General features: G+C 29.7%; 1 protein-coding gene across 1 annotated transcript; it reads left to right on the top strand.

The window, feature by feature from the left end:
* Window positions 1-14,702: 14,702 nt before the first annotated feature.
* Window positions 14,703-16,533, top strand: LOC105801971 (phospholipase A1-Ibeta2, chloroplastic). The gene has a single exon (XM_012633345.2). The coding sequence runs from the start codon at window positions 14,829-14,831 to the stop codon at window positions 16,359-16,361; it is 1,533 nt and encodes a 510-aa protein (XP_012488799.1). The 5' UTR covers window positions 14,703-14,828; the 3' UTR covers window positions 16,362-16,533.
* Window positions 16,534-20,342: the final 3,809 nt, after the last annotated feature.

Below are 20,342 nucleotides of genomic sequence, written 5' to 3'. Positions count from 1 at the left end.
CAAGAGAAAACGAGATGGTAAATTTCCAAAGGAAATCACTTTTTTTCACTCTTTTTGGTGTAATTTCGTGTTTAGCTTTTAAGTTATTTTTCACTTGTGAATTTTGTTGATTCCTTCGAAGAAGAGAATTCAAAATGATTGTATAGAGGTATTTTATTGAGCATGTTTGACGCAATAGATTTGTATATCAACTCCGTAGAATTGTGATTTTGTTGTATTTTTTAAATCGATTTGATTATATTTTAAGTTTATGATGATAATTCTTTGACTTGGGAATCGGAAATGTTATCAAATAAATCCGTTTTTACTGATTGTTCAGTGTTTTAAAACTTAGACGGGACTGTTAAATTTGGAAAAATCAGATTAAAAAGCAGTTGAATTAAATTATATAATTTAAAAAATATATATGAATTTTTAATAGTTTATTTGATTTGAACCAATCAGACCAATTAGATTAAGGATCAATAGTCTAATCGATTCAACCAATGATTTAATTTAAAAAGCATTACATTTAAGACTGAGTCTCCAAAAACTAATTGATGAAAGGTTGATTACCATTTAGCTCATGATATCATTAGATTGAGTAGTCCTTCTATCTTGATTAAAAACATCGAGCTGAACTCTTTCTTACCGGAAGAATAAAAACCACGTTTGATGTGAACATGTATAGTCTCATCCTGAATCATCTTTTATACAAGTTGTTTGAAGAAACTATTGTTATTAAAACAACCATGACACATGGCACATAGTACAAATAATAAATAATTTATTACAAATTAATACACAAATGCCATAAACAATTTGGTAGTAATTGCAATAATTCATAAATAAATTAGAGATGCATTAACTCGACCAAACTATTGAAATTTACATCCTAACCCTACCATCATCAAATCAACTTGACGATAAACATCGATCAACCAAGAAAAACTATCAAAAGCCTCAAAAGACTAACTGCATCATCAGTAATGCACAAAAGGAAAGGGTTAAGGTCTAATAGTTAACAACATCTGACGTGTTAAATTACGAGACATCCACGAGTTTGATGAAAAATTTTAAGTAAAATATATGATAAAAAAATTTAAATGAAAACTTTGAAAAAAATCGAAAAGGCAATGTCTTAGGTAGTTTTAATGAAATTGAAGGTTTAATGAATTACAAGTTTTACATCTTAATTTAATATTTTAAATAAATTAATTAATAGAATTTTGGTGGTAATCTTCATTTCCACGTCATGCTTTTATCAGCAACCTCTTTAAATATATAAAAAAATAGTTAAATGGTTAAGTTTAGAGAGAGGGCTTGGATAATAAAAGAAATTAATTAATTAATTAAATTAAAGAGCTAGACACGCAATGCATGCTTCAATTATTTTTTAAAAAACAAACAAATTAGTGCGTGTGATAAACACATGGTTGCATGTGAATTATAGATTACGTTTGGTTTATGGCTAATCCAAATCTTTAAAAATCTCCATTTAGTCCAATTATTTCATCTTTTTATACTTACTTTTTTGATTTGTAGACAAATTAGAAGGAAGAGAGCTTAATACTTATTTTAAAATATACTAATCCTCTAAAATCAAATTATTATTATTATTTATTTTATAGGTAAAATAAAATAATCAAATAATAGAAAAAAAAGGTAAAAGAATATTGAAAAGAGTGGAATAATTGAACATAGAAAAGAAAAGAAAAGAAAAGAAAAGAAAATATATATATATATATAAAAGAGAGAGAGGATAAATGAAGAAATTTTAATTAGTAATTTATATATATATGCAATTATAATATTTTTAGTTGAAATAGTGGTACGAGTTAATCAAATATCAACTCAATTAAAAATTGATTTAATTTTTGAAAAGTAATAAATGTTGTTGCAATGGTGTTTTGTGTTTTCTTATATAACATCTTTAATTTAAATAAACAACTAAAACACATTACTTAAAATAATCAAGAGTTCAAGGATCGAACCCATGATTAATGAAAATTTGTACACATGACTTTTATTACACCACTCGTGGTTCATTCAATAAATTACTTTTTTTTTATAAATATAACTTTTACATAAATATTTTACTTTTACCCATATCATAACGACATAATTTAATACATACTATTTGTTTTCGTGGAGTGTGCCTCGCATTTATTGAACACTTTGCAAGCACTTTGAAATACAATTGATGATGTACCAAAGAGGAACCAAAGTAGAGGCGACGTCGCGGAGAATTTCTTCGCTCAATGCATGCATGACCACGACGAGGAAGCATGGGACATCACAACGACGCGACATATTCCTCAAGTAAGCAGCTGCATTTTAGACTCCAAGCAGGGTTTCGTCTCCCGGTTGGACTTTGATTACTTAGTTGTTTTAGCCCTCAATCTTAGCCTATTTAAAGGGGCCATTGTATCTCATTTTTGTGAGGCCAATCAAGATGTAGTCGCGTATGAGTTTTGAAGAGAGTTTCATGATAGTTATGGAGAAAATTGTGTTCATAAGTCAGAGCTTTGTATTCGGGGTTTTGAGTTTTGTTCTTTTAGATTTGTTTTTTCAATCTTGTACTCTCGTTTTGTTTACTTATTTAGTGAAAAGTTAATGTCTCTTTTTTCTATGATTTTTTATCCTCTTAACTAAGGATTTTTCATATAAAATTTGTGTGCTTGATTTTCTTTATTTTTCTTTTTTGTTATTTATTTGAGTCAATTCCCAACAATTTTGTAATTTAAATTTAATATACATTCACTACTAAGTTAATGGTAAGGAATCATCTAATAAGATTGATAATAGTATAACAGTATGGATGTAGGTTACAGTTGCATTCAAATTTTATTAAAATTGCAAGTAATAAAATTCGACGTCAAATTTCGTTTTTAACGTGTCAATTGAGAAAAAATATATTTTTAAATCATAAATATATTATATTTAGAGTGGAAATGTGCATATAGTTTTTCACTTTCTGAGTTTTAATAATTCTTTAGGAAAGCCTTTTCTGTCTTTAATTATGAGTGAAGTAAAATATGAAAATGGATAATAGTTAAAATTAGAGGCACTACCATTTAATAATGCTTTTCTATATCAACTATTGAGAACAATTAATGTCATATAAATTTGATTAAAAGTGAATGTTTGATATTTTCTTGGTGAGTGAAGGGGTTTTCATTTTGTGAACCCGTCACTATTTCGGGTTTCGGGTAAATTTTTTGTAAAGCTGGAAGATAAAATCCACGAATAAAAACACTTTTTAAGAAGTTCCGTTAATTATGAGAAGACATGTTTCAAAAGTTTTTCTTTAAATAGTCAAAATTTCCCCCTAAATTTTTAAAATTTTAAATGTTTTTATAACTGTTTTAGTTGTTTTTTTTTTTTTTTGATATTCTTTGAGTAGATTTTAAAATACCCCAAATTAAATATTTTCTTTAAAAACAACTTTATAAACTAAACACAAGTTTTGTTGATGTAAATATTATTATCTCTAGTTCAACTCTCTTTTTATTGATTTTATATAAAAATAAAAAATCATTATCATAATATATATTATTTTATAAAATAAATAATTTTTAATTATCGAATTTAAAAATATACCTTACTTTAAAACACACACAGAGCTTACTAGTGAGAAAAGCAGAATTGACGAGTGCCAATTGCCAAACTAACTCAAAGTGAGAAAAAGGGAGGCAGGTCAGATCCCATTGTTAAAAAGGCCACTTTTCTTTGATGTGTTTGATCCACAATATCAAAACATTTTATTCGCGTTTAAGCCATATACATCGATTTTAATATAATATCATAATCATTTTAAGTTTTTTTTTTTACGATACGCTAATCGAGTATTAATTTGATTAACAATGATATCATTATTAATGCGGGAGGACGTGAGTTTGAGTACGATAAGACGTATTATCCTCCTATTAATAAATTAAAAATAAATTATTAAAAAGGTAAAAATATGATAAAAACATATAATATTAAAAAAAATTCTTTACCTAATGCTAAAAGTGTAATTACAAATAATATACTAAAATATCATCTGATAGTTAAAAACTTAAAATAGATTTAGATATAAATTAGAATAAATTTAGACATGATTCATTCATGGTAGGACAAGATAAGATTGTTAGAATCTCAAACTCACTAGAGTTTTAACCTTACCATACAACCAACTTGTCATTAGGAGCAACAGAACTAGACTCGATGGGGTTGACCTAACTGGATTGGATAGGTTGAGTGTTATATATATATATATATATATATATATATATTAATTTTAAATTGGATTTTAAATTAAAACATATAAAAAACCGAATAAAAATTGAAAATGTCATGATAAAATAATCGAAACTAGACTAAAATGTCATGACAAAAAAATAAATTAAACATTTAACATCAAATTAATTGTCGGTGCATGTGACTGTTTGAAATAATATATAAATGGTTTGCACGGTACGAAAATGAAAGCAAAAAAGAAGTTGAAAAAGTTTTTGAAGTCCATAATTGACATGTGATAAAAACAGCGACAAAATGATATATAAAGTGGATTTATCTCACTTTATTTTCACTTCAACCCTTCATTATCCACGTTCCACTTAATATATTGTCCATGAAATTCGTGAATTAAGTGCCCAGACTCCCCCCCCCCCTAAAATAGTATGAAAATAATAATTATTTATCAAAATATTATTTTTAATAGTATTTAAATTTTTGAAAAAAAGTATATTTTGATGGGATTTGAGATCTAAACTAACGTCTTGTTAAATTAATGTCCGACTTATCATCTCGAGATCTCAATGATAACGGTTTGAGGTTGACGATTGTTTATGATTTTCAAGTCGTCATGAATAATGATAATTTGATGTCAAAATTACTAAAACACTTTTAATTATGTATGAATTTAGACACTACTTTATCTTTAAATACTGCAATTATTTAACTTAATTTTTTTATCAAGTGGTATTCAAATATTACTTTGTATTAACTTACCAAATTAAATTAAAATTGTTATCAAGTTTATCATAAAATTTATACATCTTATAAAGAAATCAAATTAAAAAACGCATTTAGAATTTTTGGAGACACAAATGATCCTATTTTTGAACATTAACTACAAAGTTAAAATAAAATTTCAAAAACATTTAAATAAAAGAAATTTCAAAATTTAGAGGTAGATATATTTGTATGAACATTAGCAGTCTTTTTTTCTTTTATTTAAGGGTTAGTAAAGATTATGGGTAAAAGAATCGAACTAATGGTTAAACTAATCAGACCACCAATTCATCAATCTAATTAAAAATTTATAAAAAAGTTATTCTCAAAAACAGTTCAATCATCGATTCAATCGTTTCTAAATTGATTCAAGTGATTCATACCAATTACGATTCAATTAATCTGATACTATTTTTCAAGTTGATACTTCCACTAATTCCCGATCCAATTAAATTAATCTGCTTCAAACATTCATATATATATATATATATATATACTTACATGGAGGTGTTAGAAATGGACCCTAAATTTCACCATGGTTCCAATTATCCACTATGCAAGCGTGCAAAGCAATTTCATCGTGGTGGAGCAGATTTTAGGCAATTTGAGGATGTGCAGCAAGTAAAGTGGCCAAATTACTGATATCATTCACTGGGTTGTAGTGTTCCGACATGACAGATTGATGGCTAGGGAAGGCAACCATACTTTGAAAAGGTTTCCATTGTAGATTGATTAATGGCCTACGCCATCTTGCACCACCGTTAATGGCCACTTTTTTTTAGTGACTTTGGTGACTCCTCTCCACATCATATATATAATACTTATATAAAAAGAAAGCCTAAACGATTCTATCGTGTTCTTCTTGTTTTTTTTTCCACTAAAAGATAACGATAACATTTGATTGTATACTTTATCAATACCATTAGTTGTGGTGAGTTTTTCTTAAAACCACCTTTCCAACATAAAAAAAATTTAAATTTTGCTATTATTTTTGTATTTTGAAAAGGTCATAGATTTAGTTAGAGTTGTTTATGGATTGGGCTGAATTGGGTCTTAACAAAATTTTAGACCCAATTGCTAGACTCGGGCTTGATCTGGCCCAAAAAATAGGTCTAAACTTTTGTCCGGATAAAAATGCTTAAATTAGGGACCTTATTAATTTTTTAAAAATTTTCTTTTTTCATATAAAAAATTTAAAACATAATACATCAAATATGCTAAAAATATTAAAATAAATGTTTCCTAACAAAATTGAAAATAAATTTTTAAAAAAATATTTATACTTAAATAACACTAAAATAAGTGCAACTTAAGAAGCAAATGCATCTAAAATAGTAGTAAAATTAACAATAAAACAAGTGCTATACAATATCTAAACATTAACAACAAAATAGTAGCAACATAATAGTGAAATGATAGCAAAACAGTGGAAAAACAACAACAAAACATAGAAAAACAGCAGGGTTTTTTTATTGAAAATTCAGGTCGAGCTCGACCCAAAAAAATCTTATCTGAGGCCTGACCTATTTTCTAAACAAACCTTGTTTTTTGCCTAAGCCCATCTTTTAGGAATATATTTTTGCCCAAAACCTCCCATTTTTCAGGTGGCATTGCCCTTGGACAACTTTAGATTTAATTCATGTACTTTAATTTGATCAATTCTAGTCCTTATACTTTTTGAACTGGTCAATAGTCCTTATATTTTTTTAATTTTGAAATTTCAATCTTGACTCAAATAGTAACAATTGAATCTATTTAGTTAAATTTAATTACTAGTCATGTACTATGTGTATAGTTGTAGATTTAGTCCATATTCTTCAATTGGATAATTCTAAATCCCTATACTTTATGAATTTTAAAATTTCAGTCTTGATGTAAATGACAATGTTAATCTACTAACTGAATTTTTAATGAGTAATATGTGAAGCTAACATGGCATTACACATGTGATAATATGTTTGCCAAATTAGATTTTGAAGTTGAATGAATTTAATAGTTATTGTTTGGTAAAACTGAAATTTTAAAATTTTAAAAGTATAAGGACTAAAATGATCAAATTAAAATACAATGACTATATCCTAAAATTTTGCAAAGTACAAGGACCACTAATGGAATTTAACCAAAAAATCTATTTTGGTATGATAAGCTTGAAATGAGTAACTTTTAAAAATTTTATTGAAATAATTAAGGGTGTCAACTATTTGGACTAAAAAAGTAGTAGAACTAGATTATGTAAAATTAAATATAAATATTAAATTCTATATTTAAACATAGTAAAGCAACCATGTTTATAATTTGACATAAAACATTATATACCTAGCCATGGTGTTGAGACACTAATTTATATTAATCAAATATACTATATATAGTGTAGATTTTGTTTTTATATTCTTCATACCCGTTTTACGGTCTATGTTTAGGATTCATAACTGTCCCTCCCGGCAATATTGTCTTTAAGATCTAAATCTATGTTCTCCCTTTAAGTGTGCCTTACTATTACATTGTGCCCACACTTGTTGGCAGTGTGGATTATTTTTAAAGTATATGGTCAAGAATTATCAAAATTTAGAGTTTGTTATTCTATTAACAAATATGTCATTATATAATATGCGGATTTTTTTTGAAAGAATATATGGATTGTTTTTTTAAAGGAAAATTAAGTCATTCCATTAGTGGTACTATACCATTCGGGAGAAGTAATGAAGGATAAGCTCCATCAACACAATAAAGGATTCAACCTCAACGTCAAATGAACATTATGGTACGCTAACAATTGGCTCTGCCATAACTCAAATATGAAATTTTTCGAGTTATTGCAAATACTTAATACAATAAAGAAATCAACCTCGGATGGACCAAAGCAACAAGCAAAAATTGGCAAAAGAATCGAATATCCATAAAATTGGATAAGACGACAACAAAACCATCTCTAAAATCACTTGCAAGAGTAAGACTACATACATAAGCAGATAGAAATGTGCTATAAAAACAAACAAAAACTTCTAAAAACGTGCTACAATATTTGTCTATACAATTTAATCTAATTAGTCTATAATTATTATAGGTTAAACATTTAGAATTTAGTCATCCTACTTTTAATTCTATAAATTTAATTATTCTACTTTTCATTTTTTTAAATGTAAGTCTAATTGTTAACATTATTAAGTTTCTTTTATTATAATTTTTTTATTAAATTTAAGTTTATTACAACGTCATTTTTTGCATGGCGATTAAATGTGTTTTTTTATTACTTTAATGTGTTACACCAGTGAATTTAATAGAATAATTTTAATTATTTTAATATTTTGAATATTGAAATATTAAAAAAAAGTTTAAAGAAATAAAAGTAGAAGAAATAAAATTTGAATGTGAGAAGATTACAACCACTTTATATTATTAGCTGAAAATGGAATTGTTGCCCGATCAAGGGGGTTCAATAGGTTGTTGGTCGAGCTCAATTGCTCTCAGGCTGTGTGTTTGCTGAATGCTCCTTCTGCAGGTGAGAGTCCCTTTGAGTTGGTGTACCGTATTACTGCGTTACATGCTAATGTTGGGCAAGTGTTTGTGAGGCATGTATTTCGAGAGGCGAATTATGTTGCTAATGTTGTTGCGAAGGTGGTGACCGCGCTGCTTGGGCGGTTATGTCCCAATCCGATCTTATCGGAATCTTGTCGGTTTTTTTTACTTAAATATATTAAAAAAAATTAAATACCTAAATAGGTTATCAGCTAGATTAATTACCGAAATGGTACGTTTTCTTTAATCGCGCCTATCAGATAGGCGCAAATCAATTTTTTATATTAAAATATATATTTTTTGTTTAAATAAAATATTAATTTTTTATTTTTATTAAAAATATTTAAATATATATACAAGTAAAAATACGGTCAATGGGTCAAAATACGGGTCAAAAACGGGTCGCGCCTGTCAGATAGGCGCGACAAATCGAGCCTGACAGGTAGACACGAATGGCCTGCCCGCACAGTCCCCCCTCCTGCAGCATCTGCTCTGCATGCCCCCCACCCTGCTGCCCCTTTTGCCCGCATAGTACCCCTCCTACAGCATCTGTTGCTGCATGCATGCCCCCTTACCCCGCTCCATCTACTAGCATCATGCTGCTGCTGTGTCTAATCCCTTCAATGGGAAAAAGTTGCAAATGGGGGACCGACACGTGTTCCCTCATAAAGCTATCCATCCTTGTAACTTATTCTACGATGCATCGAAATCTCCGTACAATTGCTCTATTTCCATCTGTTGAGCTATCCATGCCTTCCGGTATGATACTCGATATTAGAATTGTGCCTGCATTTCGGCAATCAATACTCAAAACTTTAATGGTCGGCATGTCTTTTAGCATTGGCATGATGCACGTACAAATAGTTTTGGAGTTAAGTTTTCGATGATCTTCTATCATATGTGTTGAAGTGTATGTGTGAGGCCCAACAAATTTTCGTATCTCTCACATTTGTAACTTCTAGATAAATGCAGCTCGTATCTGCCAATTGCAACCTTCTGCCGACTTTCAACACTCTCCAATATATAATGTTGGTTTAGACAATACGACTTTGTAGTCTACTGATATATTCATGATATACCGCTTCATAGCAAATACGCATTCTTCCTTACTTTCGAATCTCTGGCCCATGAACAACTCCTCAGGATTAGAATATACGGCCATCTGGTGAGCAGGTAGTATTTCAGAGTACTCCAGAAACTCGGCTGTCTGCTCTATATCGGGGTCTATCCGAGACATATGTGCCCCAGGATTATTGTGTATCACAATACGACGAATATGGTTTCCGAATGAAGACGTGTTAACGTTTCCATCCTCATTCATGCCTTCGTCGTCAATATTATCCGGGACCTCGTCCACATCGAGATCACTCTCATTATCAACTTTATGATCAGCAGGATCACTACTATAGTATACATCATCACCAACCACATCAGTCTCGGGTGCAACATTAAGATTAATATCGATCTGATGTATAGTTGATTGACTATCAACATACGACATCAGAACCACCATACACGACTCTTGAACTCCATCTTCTTCACCTAATGGACTGGGATCTTTAGTTGCCTCCACACTAGCTAACTCAGCAAATAACTGAATCGGTGCATTTTGGTTGTTCCGAGTCTCACAATAAAGAGCGACCATTGTCTTCACGTCTTCATCGTCTACAAGTTCTATTTTGGTAAATTTTATTGGATCCGTCGAAACTAGAAACTTGTAGAAAAGTTTTGATATCCTTCTCCCAGAACGTCTATAAATTTTTTCACTAAAATTTTCCTTCATATCATCAAACAAGATATTTCTATTAAATCTCATTGCTACTTGTTTGCGACATTCAAATATACATCCCACGGCTGTTGTCAAAATTTCTCCATCGAAATAAACGCATAAAAAAAACTGATTCTTCATCTTCAATACTATATTTGTTAAAAAATTTTCAAAATTCTTAAAACAGTTTCGAAATGCAAAAAATTACATAAAATTTTTAATGTAACATTTTTCATTCGAAGCTAACAAAATTAATAACCTAACAAAATAGCTTTCAAATAATAAAATTACTAACAAGACTCTACATTCTATTTAAAAGAAATAAACCAAAATACATTATCATTCTTCATCTTCAATACTAGATTTGTTAAAAAATTTCAAAATTCTTAAAACAGTTTAAATGCAAAAAAATTACATAAAATTTTAATGTAACATTTTTCATTCAGAAGCTAACAAAATTAATAACCTAACAAAATAGCTTTCAAATAATAAAATTACTAACAAGACTTTACATTCTATTCTTCTGCTAAATTTCATGTCTGTGTTCATTTGATTTTCGAGGTATATATAGGGGAAGAATTAAACAGTAGTGGGCCCCACCATTCACTCATTTGAGTTAGGCACAACTAGCCGCGCCTGTCAGATAGGCTCAACCTGTATTTCGTATCTATACCCGGGTTATATACTGATCCGGGAAAAAAATTAATAATATTTTGTTAAACGAGAAAAAAAATAAAATATTTTAATATAAAAAATTGATTCGCGCATGTCAGATAGGCGCGATTAAAGAAAACGCACCATTTCGATAATTAATTTAGCTGACAATCTATTTAGGTATTTAAAATTTTTTTTTAATATATTTGGGTAAAAAACCCGCAGCTTGTCATTCTAATTTGTAGCTAGATTCGTCGGGGTTGTAAGCTTTTTAGCTCTCTCCCGTTAAAAAAACCCAAACCGGGGTTTTATTTATTTTTATGTGATTAAATTTAAAAATAAAAATAAAAACAGAGAATATAGTGGTGTTTGGGAGTTGAGAAAATATCAAAAGCTATGAAGAGGACGTTTTGACTAGAATTTGTTTTCCTTTTTTCAACGAGAAAACTCGTTCAAAATTCAACATTTATGAAAAGCTTAGCTAGCTAGTTGATCGTTAATCCTTTGTTTTAGCAAATTGGGTTTTTTTATTTGAATTAAGAAAATATAGAGAAATATTTCGTAAGGGTTTTTAAAATGATATAAGACAAATTCAAAAAGTAAAAATACGAGACCAGAAAATTTCAATTTCAAATATATCAAGCACTAACCTGCAAGAAAGGAATAATAAATTAATAGTTTATTCCATTTTGTCGGGAGGAAAAAGTAGATATCAAACATAAATAAATGTACACTTTGTGATCAATTTTTCATTTAATTATAATTTTAAATATGATTGAGAATATAACTATAAAATTTGTTATTTGGTATATTTTCGATAAGTTTTTAATGTTATATGTATGATTAAAAATATTGTAAGGCACGATGTCTTTTAAATGAAAGTGAGGCTTCAACTTTAGATATTATATTATTAAAGAGAGTAATTATGAACTTCAATATGAATCATAAAAGAATTTCTGTCATACATTATTATTTTAAATATTAATTAAAATTATTCTCAATCGAGTTACCAACTCAATAATGAATTTTATTTTTATATAAATATTTTAAAAATTGGCCCATAACGAGATTTGAAACCAAAATATTATGATATTTAATCTTTCAATTTTACCATTTCAACCAAAACAATTTGTTGCTAGGGTAAACTACAAAATTAGTCACTTTTGTTTGTCTTAGATTACATTTTAATCACTTACGTTATCGTTTTGTTACGAAGTGGTCACTCTATCGTTAAGCTCCGTTACCTCCCTAATGGCGGTCCTACGTGGCAGTCTAAATGGGTTTTAAATGCCAACTTGGATATCCTACGTGGCAATCCAAATTGAATATATTTAATTAAAAACCTATTTTCATTCCAGCAACTGGACATCCAAGTTGGCATTTAAAACCTAATTGGACTGCCGCGTAGGACTACTGTTAAGGAGGTAATGGAGTTCAATGGTAAAGTGACCACTTCATAACAAAACGATAACATAAGTGACTAAAACGTAACATTTCAAACATAGGTTACTAAAATGTAATCTGAAGGAAACAAAAACGACTATTTTTGTACTTTACCCTTTTTGTTATTACAATATCATTTTTTAATTGCCTTGACTTAAATGAAGCGACGATTAAAGTTCTTATTAGACATTTATTTGACATAAGTTCAAATCATATTACCTCATTTTTTACCTTTAATATTATATCGAAAAAATGTCTTTTTTTTAAAAAATTTTTTTATTACATACATTTTTCACTCGTATCTCTAGGGGTGATCAAATTTCGAATTAATCGATCAAACCGATCTAGTTCAGTTAATCGGTTGGTTAACCGATGTAAGTCAGAGGTCGATTAATGATTTTTTGGAAGTTTGGTTATCGGATAATTCGGTTCGAAATTAACCGAATTAATTGAATTAATCGAACTTAATAATTAATAATACAATTTATATGTAGTTTTAATTCGGTCAAATGAATATTATTAATTTATTATTTTTATATGTTTTATACTTATTCTAATAAAAAATTAAATTTCGGTTAATTCGATTAACCAAAATATTTTGGTTCAATTAATTTTTGTTTAAAAAGTTCAATTCGATTAACGGTTAAAAAAATTAAAAAAATTTAATTAATACTAATTCGTTTCGGTTAACCGTTTGAACACGGTGTTCCAACATCTAACATTAAATAATGACTATGATTATAATATTGTCCCCCTTTTTATAACTATATAAAAGTTGTTGTCGAATTTAGGGGAAAAGAAAAAAACAGAAAACGTGTTCACATTTCATGGTTCCCTTGACTGAACATAATCCCGTACTCGGTTACACGGTTGTTTCACTACGGTTCGGTTTCCTCGAAACTCAACTAAACAAAAACTTTGAAGACTGTGGAAATGGGGAAAAAAAATGAAATTTGAAAAATTCTTTTACGTAAACGGGAGTAATTCATATTTTATATTATATAATTAAAATTTTTCAAATTTTATTTTTTTAAAGTTCATTTATATTTGCTATAATACTTTTAAATGTTTTTGTTTTAATTAATTAATCTATTAATCGATTGTGTCTTAGTTTAGTTAATATTAGTCTTATTGTTAGCACAAACGAACATGAATTCAAACACGTTGAAACGCGTTTATCCTCTTATTGAATGATTCAGAAGGGGTTATGGGTAAACTACCTAGTTGATACTCAACTTTTAGGCGCATCCATTTTGATCACTCAAATTTTAGGGTATTTTCGTTTTAGTATATGTCACATAATGTTTTCACTTTTATTTTGATCACCCAACTTTTAGGCCACTTTCATGTTGATCACTAAAAAAATATTTTTTAAGTATTAAAAAAATTATTCATTGATAATGTCAACCTATTTGTTACGGTAATATTAATTTTTTTAATTTTAAAATTTTATTCTATGTTTCCGATTATCCTTAACGACATCAACTAAAATAACTCATTGATAAATTGGGTTTTCAAACAACCATTAAAGACGATAAATTTCATTGATAATTTTTGAAAAAATAATTTCAAAACATCAAAATAAATTAAGTTGTTGAAAGTTTTTATCCATTAATAATGTCAATCGATTTACTCTGTAATTTTGAATCTCAATATTAAAAAATTATATTTCAAAACCCAAATTTAGAATTTCTGGCAGTGGGATAAACAAGTAGAATTTGATAAATTTTATGTATTATTTTAGTTTCTACTTTTTTTCACTTTAATTATTGATTTTTTACCCCAATCAATACTTAAAAAATATATTTTTTGGGTGACCAAAATGAAAGTGCAAACATGATGTGGTGCTTATAGTTAACTCTCGTTAGAGATTTAACTCTTGAGTAACTAAAATGATAGCGTCTTAAAAGTTGGGTGACCAAATTGTAAGGATTTCATTTTGGATGACCAAAATGAAAGTGCCCTAAAAATTGGGTGACCAACTAGGTAGTTTACCCAAAAATTTATAAATTTATTGTTTATTGTGTTTATATAATTATATTACTTTATCCTATTCAATGAGAAGGCCGAATCCAAGGGTCCTTTCGGTCAATTCAAACTCCAAATAAAGTTAACTACCTTTCTCATTGATGGCAGACTTTTCTTGAACTCTGTAAAGCTGAAGGGTGTAGCTTTCTCAATTAATTTTTCCCCTATAATACCAAAAAGACCATATAAAACATCTCATAATTTCATCATTACCATTACAAGACACTAAGGTTCTTTATGTAATTATGATGTGAAGTGTGGGTATACATTGGAAAATCATTGTCTATAAATACCTTTACCTTTAAAGTTTAATACCCACTTGGTCTTCCCATTAGCTGTTCGATTTAAGCCCTCTGTTCCTTCGCCATCGCCATTGCCATTGCCATTGCCTTTATCTTTGATATAATTTTCTGTCAAATTTTCCGGTTTACGTTACTACATGATGATCGGCGTCGGATTGACTCTTCCGGCTCATAACTTGAACGTCTTCAACGCCAGGCGAGCAAGCTTCAAGTGCCAGAAATCACCTCTAAATCCAACTTCTCGAACACATGTTTCATCGGCATCTTCGACTGAGTTAACTCGGGAAACCCTTTCCAACCTCGAAAAGCTCCTTCAGAAATCAAACCAACCCGACCCGGAACGGGTCGTCAAAACTTCCACCAGCAACGGGTCGATCGAAACCAAAGGTAAGGGTTTACTCGAAGGGCTTAACCTATCCCGGATTTGGCCGGAAATGAAAGCCGCCGAAGAGATGTCTCCCCGCCATTTAAATAGGCTTCAGAGGCTTTTATCCAAAACCATGGAGTATTCTCCGAGGAACAACCTCGGTTCTCGTTGGAGAGAGTACCACGGTTGCAATGATTGGTCCGGTTTGCTCGACCCTCTTGACGAGAATCTCCGGCGAGAAGTTGTTCGGTACGGTGAATTCGTTCAAGCTGCTTACCATGGTTTCCATTCGAACCCGGCCATGTCAACCGACGAGGCTCCTTTACCGAGGCACGTGGCGTTACCCGATAGGTCTTACAAGGTGACAAAGAGCCTCTACACAACCTCCTCCGTCGGGTTGCCGAAATGGGTCGACGACGTGGCTCCGGATCTCGGGTGGATGACCCAAAGGTCTAGTTGGATAGGGTATGTTGCGGTTTGCGATGATAAGAGGGAGATCCACCGCATGGGGAGGAGGGATATCGTGATTGCTTTACGTGGAACCGCTACGTGCATGGAATGGGCCGAAAATTTCCGAGCCCAACTGGATCAAATCCCCGAATCCGATGACCCGACCCAAAGGGTCGAACGCGGGTTCTTAAGCTTACATAAAACACGCGGCGCTCACGTGCCTAGCTTGGCTGAATTAGTGGTCGAAGAAGTGCAAAGGTTGATCGAAATGTACAAAGGAGAACCCCTTAGCATTACAATCACAGGGCACAGCCTTGGCGCGGCGCTATCTCTTTTAGTTGCCGACGAAATAAGCTCGTGTGCCCCTCATGTGCCGCCGGTCGCCGTGTTCTCTTTTGGAGGACCTCGAGTAGGTAATAAAGGCTTCGTCGAACGATTAAATAAGAAAAATGTTAAAGTATTGAGAATCGTTAACAATCAAGATTTGATCACTAAAGTTCCAGGTATCTTCATCGGTGAAAAAGTTCAACAACAACAACAACAAGATAACCCATGGACATACTCTCACGTAGGAACAGAATTACGGGTTGATACTAAAATGTCACCTTATTTAAAATCGAACGTGGACATAGCATGTTGTCATGATCTTGAAGCTTACTTACATTTGGTGGACGGATACTTATCATCAAAGTGTCCATTTAGGTCGAATGCTAAACGAAGTTTAGCGAAACTACTTCATGATCAAGGATCAAACGTGAAACAATTGTATACACACAAGGCATTGAGTTTAAACCTTGAAAGGGATAGGTTTAGCTTCCCTATGCCTAGTTGTTTGCCTAGTCCATCTCAATAAAAAGCGAAGCTTGTTAGAGGGAAAAAATGAATTTGCACATATACCATTCAAAGAGGGTGTCCCATATTCTTCCTCTCTCTTTTATTTATTTATGGTATTTCAAAGGTGTATATAAATATCTCCTCTCTATGGTATTCCCTTCACACACAATGAAAAAATATTTCTTTGATTATTTATTTATCTTTTTTTCATACCATGAGAGAATGGAATGCATAAAGTTCAAATTGTGACCTTTTTGTCAATTCACAACAACTTTGGTAGTCTAGTTATAGCTATATCCGTTTAAAAAAACTTGACTTCGATGTGAATTGAGTCTTAACTCCATTAGTATCGGTATTTTTATCTGTATAAGAAGACATGAGTTCGAGTGCGCTCAAGCGCCTTTATTTAAATATCAGAAAGGAGCTATTAATCGTTGTACATATATTATATCAACAGATAAAAATTAGGAATCATCCGTAACTCCCATTTCTTTAATGAAAATGAAAGCAAGAAAAAACAACACAAATTTTTTATCTATGAACCACTAAATTAATTTCAAAAATTATTTTTGGTAATAAAGTATATCGAAAACGAAAGAATTTTGATAACTTTATGAATTAATTAAGTAAGTTTGAATTAGTAATAGAGATTTTATTGACTTCCCTTTAATTGAATAGTATTAAATATTATTACAAAATCTTTCATTGAAGTTTCCTAATTCGATTCCCAAAAATACAGTGAAAATATTCACACGTCTTTAAACGAGCTCACAGTTCTGTCTGCCGTCCGTACTGCCTTTCTGTCACTTTTCTTTTCTCAAACATTTTCGTCACATATAAATACACACACGCTATACTATCACATATAAATTTGTAAATCAAGCTTTCTGTCTCGAAAATCAATAAATTTACTTCAGCTAATTATTTATCATTTGATCAATATTGAAATTTTAAAATTAGAAAAATGTAAGGACTTAGAATGATTTAATTCAAGAATATGAACCAAATTTATATTTTTACTGAATAGTACATAACTAGTAATTGAATTTAACTAAACGAATTTAATTACTATTGTTTGGGTTATAACTAAAATTTTAAATTTTGAAAATATAAAGACTAAATTTAACTAATTGAAAAGTATAAGAACTAAAATTATTCAAATTAAAATACAAAGACTAAAGCTACAACTTTTAAAAATACAGGGAGCACTAGTAAAATTTAACCATATATGCGGATAAGTGGGTTTTGTAATCCTTATTTCATGGTATTATTGAAATTGAGGTAAAAACATAAGAATTGGTGAGCCTTATTGATTTTCTTTGTTTCTGTTGGTTCATTGACAATCATTTTTAATTATTGAAATTGAAGTTAGGTGTTACATTTTTTGTCAAAATTTGGATATATTCATTACCAGTTATATTGAGTAATCTCCTTGCTATAAATATTTTTGAAGAAGTAAATGATTAGTTATAAAATATATTTTATTCTCATGAGTGGGATCGAAACTTCAACCACCATAATTGTTATCATATTTTCTTATTATATAATGAGTGAGACAAAGAATAAGCCTCGACGCAGTGGTGGTTGTAAAGTGACTTAAAATGCAAAGTGATTAGTCCAATGAGATATTCAGGAGGGTACTACAAAGCAAACTGAAAGGCGTCGCTACAATGAAGAATCTCACTATTAACCATTTATCACATTACAGTCCATAATGGGTCTACTAGTTTAGAAGTGCATAGCATCAGTGTTCAAACCACAACTTTTACTGGGTAAAAGATTGTTTGCTAAATTTATGTTGTTTTTAAATCTTCGATATTTTATAGGTATACAGATAAATTTAACTTTTAACATTTGTATATTTTATTATTTTAAAAAGTTATATTATTATTATTTTTAATTTAAATATTACTAAAATATTAAAATTTTAAATATAACATGTAACATCCTCAAAGTCCCTTAGTCGTAAATAATATGAGATAAAATCTTAGCCAAATAAGATATAAGATCAAAGAAAATGAAAGTTGCAATATATCAAAATAGAGTTAAATCAAGAAGCATGACATGATGTATTAAGGAAGGGACTAAATCATAAATATGTGAAATTTTTTTGGCTCAAGTGTCAATATTCAAAATTTAGGGAGCAAAGTGTAAAAATGAGAAAGTTGAAGGACCAAAAGTGAAAATAATCCAATTTACTATTTGAGGGGCTAAATTGAATAGGTGAAGAATTGTGAGGGACTAAATGATAATTTTACCAAATTAAATGATGGTTCGAGGGTGGAATTTTGAAAAATCATAATGGGTAAAATGGTCAATTAGCAAGAGGGAGAATTCTAGAATGTAATGATGATGTTGATGATATTTTGGTGATTTTTTAATTAATTAGTTAAAATTATTTTATTAATATTTTACTTAGATGTTTATTATTATTTTATTTAGAAAATGGTAGCGGAAAAAGAAAGGAAGGATGAAGGAAATTTATCATCCTTCAAACATGAGTGGAAGGATGAGAAAATAAGTTTTCTTTTCTTTACAATTTAGTGCTTTGCCATGAAAACCTACATTTTACCCAAAATTTTTAAAATTTCCTTAGATATTAAAGAGAGAAGATGAAGTAGAGATTCTAGAGAATATGTTCATCAATTTAGAAGTAAGAAAATAGTAGATGAAAGTGGAGAAAATGGGAAGAAAAAGGAAGGAAAGTGGTTAAAGATGAGAAATGCATGGAAATGAAGAAATTCTTGACAAATGAGGTAAGTTTCATACTAAACCTACTTGTATTTCAATAGGTTGAGTTAAAGATATTCTGAGTAAGATGTATGAAACATGTATTTAATCTAAATACTAGAAATAGAAAGTATTTGATGAAGAATAGAGACTTAATTAAAACACTAAATTGGTAAGAGAATGTAATTTGTATGGTGAAAAGTACTAAGATTAAGAAATGAATATGTAATCTACACATAAACATAAATGTCTAAATTGTATAGTAATCAAAAGTACGACAATTATGTGTGAATGAATGAAAGATAGTGCAAAGAACCATGGAAAAGAAAATATTTTTTCATTAAAACAGTTTGGACAGTAGCAGTGACTTAACTTTGAAAATTCACCAAAATTATAGAAATTTAGTTAGAGATTTAATTAAACATGTAATTAAAGCTCACTGAGTCTAGTTTCATATGGAAGAAACGGTGAAAGAAACGGAATTTTATAGCTCAAGATATAAATAATTTAGTGACTATGACTCAAGTGGACAGCTTTGATATGAACACATAAGTAAATAGTGAAATTATAGGTAATATTACATATAAGCATGTTATATACTAAAAGTTAAAGATTCTAATAAATATATACATAAAGGATATGGAATGGAGAGTAGGAGGAGGAAAATATATATATATAAATATATATAAAGTAGATGAATTTGAAATGTTTCAAATGGTTATAAGTAATGGAATGATTAATACATGTGAGTATGTTTAAATGAATTGATAAAATAATAAGTGAATAATTGTTAATTGATGTGATATTGAATTCTTTGTTAAAATTTTATGAAGAATTAAATTGATTGGCACAATTTAGAAATAAATATGAAATATACGTAAAGTGGGTAAACTACTTTTGAAAGTGCAAGTCCTCCAATGGTCTAATTTGTAGAACTTTAATATTTGTGTTAATTTTATATACTTTGATATCTTTAATTGAATATCATGTTTTTATGAGGACTTGATATTAGAAATAGGTATGTAAAATGAAGTGACGGTTATGACATCTGAATATATATTCAGGTAATGATATATAAAAATAAATAAATAAAAATAAAGCGTGGAACTTGTAAGAAAATGGAGACGATGTTACGATGACAAGTTCGCCATGTCACGACGTGGAAACCCCAACGTCGCGATGACAATTTAGAAATTTTTATGAACTTTGCAGTTTGGCCTTTGATCATTGTGGATGTTTCAATGAGCTCCTTTTAACTCATTATTAGTTT

Source organism: Gossypium raimondii, chromosome 11, assembly GCF_025698545.1.
Source record: "Gossypium raimondii isolate GPD5lz chromosome 11, ASM2569854v1, whole genome shotgun sequence".
Taxonomy (NCBI): domain Eukaryota; kingdom Viridiplantae; phylum Streptophyta; class Magnoliopsida; order Malvales; family Malvaceae; genus Gossypium; species Gossypium raimondii.
The sequence above is the reverse complement of the archived record's forward strand: the minus strand, read 5'-3'. Positions and strand labels throughout refer to the sequence as shown.